This window comes from Haliotis cracherodii, unplaced genomic scaffold (genome assembly GCF_022045235.1).
Source record: "Haliotis cracherodii isolate W230 unplaced genomic scaffold, xgHalCrac1.p SCAF_11, whole genome shotgun sequence".
Lineage (NCBI taxonomy): Eukaryota > Metazoa > Mollusca > Gastropoda > Lepetellida > Haliotidae > Haliotis > Haliotis cracherodii.
Window position 1 is genome coordinate 9974262 of NW_027266266.1, and position 8071 is coordinate 9982332.

At 39.4% G+C, this 8071-nt stretch overlaps 1 protein-coding gene across 1 annotated transcript; it reads right to left on the reverse strand.

Annotated features, from left to right (window-relative positions):
• Positions 1 to 1407: 1407 nt before the first annotated feature.
• On the reverse strand, positions 1408 to 8071 carry LOC139455371 (EGF-like domain-containing protein 2). The gene is made up of 8 exons (XM_071236928.1): positions 7874 to 8071; positions 7213 to 7364; positions 4677 to 4813; positions 4038 to 4122; positions 3174 to 3348; positions 2407 to 2506; positions 1632 to 1798; positions 1408 to 1437 (listed from the first exon to the last, which is right to left on the reverse strand). Exons 1-8 carry the CDS (start codon positions 8069 to 8071, stop codon positions 1408 to 1410), a joined length of 1044 nt encoding a protein of 347 aa, XP_071093029.1.

The window sequence follows — 8071 nt, forward strand, 5'->3', positions numbered from 1 at the left end:
ATTATTACCAGTTCCGAGTAGTAAATCAGTGGAAGGGAATTGGCTATATGACTGTTTTTGAACGATATCATATCATTCATATACCTGAAGCCAAATTCTCCTTTTTTAAACTTTGCCAATCCGAGCAGAAATTCCGATTTATATGCATAAAGAAACAGATCAGCAAGAAGGGAAGAACAATTGGTGCCCATGGGATAACTCCTCCTTACCTAAATGTCTTAGCCACAAGGTTACCATTTAACGTTTTCAACCAGGAAGTCCAGAATATCACATATTGTTTTCTCAGTAAACTTCTGATGGCATTTGATTTATTTTTTTAAATTGTTCCGAACCTGTGAACTATCCCAGTCTTTCCCAGTTTACATACTGGCGGCATAGGTGGCTTTATTTGATGTGTCACCTATAGTTCTTTGCTCAAACAATTAATGTAGTGATGCTTACAGTATAATGGTTATGTTATTTGAGGACTTTTCAGAGAAACCACTACTTTACTTGTAGGGCAGCCTGACTTTGGATAGTGCATGGCTGGGACAGAATGGGTTTATTCCAATTCTGCTTCCTTTTTTTTTCATTTTGTGCATTCTCACCAATGACAACATGACGCATTGACTTAACTCGCCCTGATAGACATTCCTCTTTTCTTTCTGCCCATGTTTTGCATATGCTTGAACAGCATCCATAACGATTTTAGAGAATCCCAATTGGTAGGAAGCTGCTTACGTTATTTGGTATATATTTGAATAACTGACGAAGATCGTTAAAACCGGTAGTGTTATGGACTTCTAACTGCAACACTTCTCTTTATAAGCACGTTTTTGTTCTCAATCCTAAATTTGAAAAAAAGGTGACATTCGGCATAACAGCATGAAGCTACGTACTTTTAACTTGATTTTTTCCATCAAAACGCTAGTGCTCACTAGTTTATTTTTCTTCGCTTGCTCCTAGTTGGATTGCGGAAGCATATTACGTCATAGAATTTTTTAGGGTCGTATGCGTCATGTCTATCTGACGGTTGTTACGGCACGTGTGGCGAGGAGTAAAAGTTTTCAATGTCTGATAAACATTTTGTGATTTTATAATTCGATTTGCTGAAATAGTCACATTTGAAGATAACATCCGCATATCTGAAAACACAATGCGTGTGTGTCTCATAATCAATATGTGAGGTTGACTGTCATTGCATAACATCAGGAATTAACACAAAATGTAACAAAGCTGTTATGCGCATATAAAGAATAACGTGACAGAGATTTGTTTTTAACAATGTCTTTTATATAATGTTGACAATACTATTATCCATTCCATGAAGTAGAGTTTGTGAGTCATCGACCTTTGAAAGGTAAAAAAACAACGGACCTCACGATGAAGTGGTATGCTCTGTCATTGCAGCTGAAAGGGCGATAGCGTTCAAAACGCCCTTATCAAGACTCTGTGTATCTGTAACAAGACAGTTGTTTGGTTGACTTTCTGATCCAGGTTTGAAATATCATTGTAAGTAGTATAGAATTATTAAAAAATCAGAATTAGTTATTAATCTGAGAAGTGCAACGCCTCATCACCGAAAGAAAGGGGAACGTTTCTTTCCGTTGTTCACCGATGTTTCACGGTGGCTGATAACCTTGCATACACACCAATCTTTGATTTCCAGCAACAATAACGCCGACGAGGACGACCACGAGGACGACGAGGGCAACAGAGAAGACGATGAGAAGGAAGATGGCCACAGCCATGACGATGAGAGTTGCTGTGATCTCTCCAGCTGTCTCGCATTCAGAGATGGTAGTTTTGGTGGAAGTTTCTGTGAAGAAGGTATGGATAGTGTCAATGTACTGAATCCATTGATGCAGGACCAATACAGTGGCGTCAGAGGAATTGTTTCCTTTGTTATAATTTACGAAATATATAAGATATATTAGTAATGAGCCTCATTAATAACTATATCGCCTGATACAGAAATCAGCAATGCACAACAAGTAGCATTGTCATGTCTATCACATGTAGGAGTAAAAGAATTTTTGTTGTTGAAAATTCAAATTTTTAATTTCAAATTCTGCCTAGCAATGTTTGGGTAATATACAATGCCTTGTTATTTCCATTCCACATGTGACATGTACAGGAGTTTGAAAGGGAAAGAATCATGGAGGGGTTTGTTTTGTATCAGAATAGCAGTTGTATACTGTGTACCACTGGCGTAATGTATGAGAGATGATGGGACGTATGTGTCTCTGTTCTGTTTACCACTGATGTACTGTATGAGAGATGAATACTAAACATTCTTACTGACTGTACTAATGTCAGACAAGGCTGTGAAGATCTACTTTATTGTTTATTGTTGAAGTTTATGTATGTTGTTATTTCAGTGGTGGTACTTTAAATATATATATATAAAATCGAGGTAAACCATACCGCCCTGACTACGGATCTTCACCACCTTGTACAGCTGAACCTCATCCCCGGCATCCCTCTTCCTTCTGCCGTAACCGCCGTCTGGAGCGGTACAGTTAACCTGACACACAGAAGGTGAGAAATGCACAGTTTAATATCCCAAGGCAGTTCAAAGGCCAGTTTGTGTTCCGAAGATAATTAATTTTGACTGGTATGTGAAGGTTTTTTTGTTGGGTGTGGGGTGTGGGGTGTGGGGTGTGGGGGTTGTTTTGTTGGGGGTGTGGGAGTTGATATGTTGGGAGTGTGGGGGTTGTTTTGGTGGGGTGGGGTGTTTTTTTTGTTGAGGGTGTGGGGGTTGTTTTGTCAGGCGCGGTGATGTTAACCCGACACACAGAAGGTGAGAAATGCACATTTTAAGATCTCTCCCATTTATACATGCAACGAGATCATATCAATAATATAACAAAAGCATTTTAATGTGATTTTAAGTTTGAGATCCTAAGAGAAAGTAGAAATATATAATGTTCCATATGTTACATAAACGTTATCACCTACAGAGCAACAGGCCGACATGTCATCCGTCACACAAACATCTCCCTCGTAAGAAGATTGCGATTATTTTTATATTATTAGTTGCGTGGAAGAGTATCATTCTCTTTCATTGTTTAGTGTCATGCATCATGTATCTGTCGATGTATGTTAATAAGACGTGCAGATGGTACAATTGAAATGTCGGATATTTTTGTATGATTCAGTTTCAGTGACGATGAATAAAAGTTGCCACCTACCGGGTCACAGGCCGAGTTGTCTGCTGCCACACAAACTCTGACCCGGAAGGAGAAAATCACTTCGTCATTTCCGTCGAAGTGGAAAGCCTTTATCACCAGACTGAGTAGCCTACTGTTAGAAGGGTCGGGGGTCACTGCTTCTGAGATGAAAGGAAGCCCCTCAGTGTGCACACAGCTGAAACAAATAAACATGTCGACCTTGCACTTGAGGCAATTCTCTGCGATGATCTTACATTTCATAAATCATGTTTGAGTTGGGGTACGCACTTCCATCTTTGCCCATAACGACTGAACAAACAACACAATTTTACAACAATATCTCAAACTTCGACCGCAACGTCTGTAGAACGAACAATATATGATCAAATTGTTGCTCTGTGAAAATTGTCCGATACATGACGTAGAAAGGTATACATTTTCTTTATAGAATGACATATGTTATTATTCAGGAGCTGAAGAAAGGCCATGGATATTTTGGACAAAGAAATGTTTATTCTAAATATATCATGGACCCGACATTTAATATTCTGGGGATGGGTGGGTTCGTAAACAGATTCCTTTTTTAAAGTAATTGCTTCAAGTTTTTTTTATTAACCATACATTATTTTTACCCACCCCTCGTATTTCAGAACATCTACAAACTCCAAAGTGACCGGTGAAATACAGTTTGGGGTGAAACCTGAGAAGAAATTATATTTTCCTTAATTATAAGTGTAACTTCTTAACTATATTTTCCGGAAAAGATTAGTTTCTTTACAAATTCCTCATTTTAAGTATACGGTGTCCAAGTATGGAGGATTGAACATTCACTCGTGATTGTCCCAGGTGAACGCTGTAACGCACCTCCCTGAAGACCACACCTACCTTCCTTCTATCAGCTTCAGCGTCTTCGTGTCGTTGGAGATGGTGTTGTTGGCCTCCCCCTCCTCCACACGCATTGACGTGTATACTGGGGAAACAGTGTTCATATATATATATCATTACTAACAATGCTATAGTCAAACCCCGGGGGGATACTTCAACCAATATTTCACCATCTATTCTGATATATTTCTGGTCTTGGACTGGAAAGGTGGGTCATGGTCACATGGTTCACTAACTCCTGGTGTCATGATTGTAACTTCTACATTGATTCGTGGGAGAAGGTTCCTTATTTATGATTACATATTTGATAACCATAAGGCTTTGATATTTCGCAAATTTTTTTTTATAACATTCAACAAGAAACGTAGAAATCTTTGCATCTTTCAATCTGTATTCAAGTACTTAAAGTCCCAATGCCTTTAGTACATATAGTACAGAGGTGTTACGATAGAGATGTGTCATCTCCGATTTTCAGTGGTCCATTCATATTATTTTCACAGCTATCTTGACTGGTTATTCTCTTGCATAGGCAATAAATATTTACAAACATTGTTTTAAGCATACAGTGTGTACTATAGTCCTGTGGCTTTTGAATGTTTAAATAGAAACTAATTGATGAAAATGTTTGTTAAAATCTACCTCCTTGAACTCCAAACAAAAATTTAAGTTCTGCCCCAGCGTCAACGAGATCTCCGTTGTAGAATCCACCATCGACAAATAGATAGAAGTCCACAGCCTTGACCATATCCTCGCGAGACACTACGTGCTGGCTGTTCCTGAGGATATATTCCTTATTATGACTTTGGCAGTTTTTATACTGAAAGATTCGAGTATACGTTTATATTGCCTTATTTGAAACAACAAATCCAATTATCACTTTCAAAGATTTTAATCTTGCCACCATATGCTATTTAACATTCAATTTATCAAGATGTTTCAGAAGTTATCGGGGCGGTTGGGTAGCCTAGTGGTTAAAGCGTTCGCTCGTCACGCCAAAGACCAGGGTTCGAATCCCGACATGGATACAATGTGTGAAGCCCATTTCTGGTGTCCCCCGCCGTGATATTGCTGGAATATTGCTAAAAGCGGCGTAAACACAAACTCACTCACTCACTCACTCACTCAGAAGTTATCTGTTTTTTCCAGGGCACTAACCGACCTACAGGTGTTGGCACGGCTGTATTTGCGTTCGTATCTTATGAACGGATCCAAATAGACATCCCAGGCTTTCATTCATGTTCATAGACTCGTTGTACCTTGAGGACAGGATGTTTCGCTCCTGGCACTCGTGGCTCATGAGATGCTTTCTTAAAATGTGATGCCTTATAATGAGATGTGTTACATGACATGAGAATGTGCAAATACTGTTCGTGTTGCAACAGAAATGTGGGAGCATGGAACCATGATGGAACTGGAACTGTTTTATTTTTTTGACATTAACTCATCGTGATGAAAGTAAACATGTATCTTACATGTTGCCTATCAACAAAACGATGCTCGAAATATCCATGAGAGACAAAATAAGGACCCAATGTGTGTCCGGTGGGAAAATCAGATCCGATTATGTTCTGGTTTAAGTAATCGGTAGGTATGGAGTCTGGGATGGACATGTACATAGGATAGGGTACATCAGAGGTAATGCAGACACATGAAGGAAATTACTATATAGTAGATGGTGCCTAAGATTTTCCATTTTTTTCTATCATATCATACAGTGATTGGCAACGATGCTCTGATATCATTGAAATAGAACAGGAATAGAAATAGACAAAAGAGAGGTCAGTTTTATGTTAAGTGAATCGCTATAAAGTTTTCTAGCCACCGTTTGAATAGAGCGAGAAGGTAAATCACTGGTGTCGTTTACATGTTGCGATTCGTAATCTTTATACATTTTGAAATACTGTGTTGTTTGAAAAGTAACATTAACGATTTAACTAACATATGTTGCCTACCCCTAGCTGTAGTCCCACTAAGGCGATATAATGTGAAAGAGTTGCACAATTATTTACAATCTCCTTTGCTGAAGGTCATCTTTGCAGTATCTGTCCTGAATCATTGACCACCCTTTGCACTCATACCTCCAAGTAGTCTACTAGTTTCTCGCTATATTAATTTTTAATTTGATAGACATTGTTTTAAGCATTCATTGTGTACTAGCGAACTGGGTTCCATTCAGATGGGAGAAAGCCTCAATTCTCTGCCAGTATATGGATCATTGGAGGATCATGTCATTGGAGGATCATGTAACTAGTGCGCCTCAATGACCGATTAGCAAGCTGCAATGCATCCAAAATACAGCAGCAAGAATAGTCTCACTTCGCCATAGACATGATCATGTTTCACCTACATTTCATGACATTGGTTTCCCGTGAGTCATAAATTTCTTTCAAAATCTTGTGTTATGCAAGTTCATTTCTGGCGAGGGTCGTGATCAAGTCAGCGAGCCTGACCACCGGATCCCGTTAGTCGCCTTTTACGGCAAGCATAGTCACCTTTTACGGCAAGCATGAGTTGCTGAAGACCTATTCTACCCCGGAATCTTCACGGGTCAGGTCGTAAACGGATGACAGAGCACAAAATGGACATAACCATGAGTATGTGTATCATGTTCGTGACAGTAAGTGTCCTGTTTTGAAGGTGAAGGACATGGATGTAGCTGTTCTCGGCGGCAGTGTTGATGAGTGTTGAGTTACGTGCCTGATCTTGGACGATCTCGAGTGCTACCACGTTGCCAATATCGTGATATTTAATTCTTGGTAGCATTTAAATGCCTTCTGATTCAACAGCATCAAGCCTACAAATAGCATTTCTCGCATGTTTATAATGTCTTGGCACGACGATTTTCAAAATCCACTTGTAATTTGATGATTTGTGAAAACGTGCCCACAAAACCCATGACAACATCTATGACTTTCACGTTAAAATTGATTTTCTGTTTCCCAAGTGAACATTTGCTAAAAACCCATTCGTTCACTCTCGTGTGTTTCACATGTGCTCACATGACCGCTGCTGTACTAAAGAATCGACTTCAATATGTTTGGCGTTCGTGGAGTTTAAAATTTATGGTAAGTTAACATAAACGCAAAAAGATGGCTGATTACGCAATCTAATGCCACAAAAATCACTTGCACGATCGTGACATTGCATTCTCATAAACTATCACGTCAGTACTTACGCGCCCGTGACGTTCATCTTGATGACGCTGCTATCAACGGGTACAGTGTTATCTAGGATACACTTAACGTTGTAGCGATCGTCGATGAAGGTCAGGTCATTCGGGCTGTATTTCACCACCACCACACGGTTAAATTCTTTCCTGTCGCCGGTCTGCACGAAGGTGACAAAAGTTGGATATTATGTCCTCGACCCATTACATCATAATACTACAAATGACAATTTAAGACATGATTTAATTGTCTGGACGAGTAAACATCTTTACAAAGTAAAAAATATAATCAGAGGGAAAAAGCAAGATTTTAGATTTACATCTTGACATTATAAGAACCTTTTTTTTTTTATTAAATTGGGACTTTCCATTTCAGGCACTGTCGATTGGCCTATCATTTAGGTCACAGCAGAGTTATCAGAGAATGTTCTGTTTTCAATCAGGACCAACCTGCCTGATTATTCTCAGTGTGTTAAGTGTTAGGTTGGGCGTAGAATGTAGATGTACATGTACACTTGCGCTCTTCTTTTGACTAGCTTCTAGTATTATTTGATACGTCAGGCATGCTGTGGTAAATGATACAAAAATGAGGGACGTTACAAAGGGTTCAGTTACGATGATACACAGATTCTTTGTGCTTGTATGCATCATGCATGTGGTATTTACTTACAATGACTGGTACGCTGGGGCCGCAGGCTGCACTGTCATGTTCTACTTGGATATAATGCCCCTCCCAGCTGTCAGGGATCTTATCGAACGTGTCTACCGGATTCGGCACTGGCTGGGAGTCGCAGCCAGTGATGCCTTTCTTGTCCTCCACGAAAGCTTCGAATCCAGAAGTACTGTACGGGTTAATACCAATGACCAT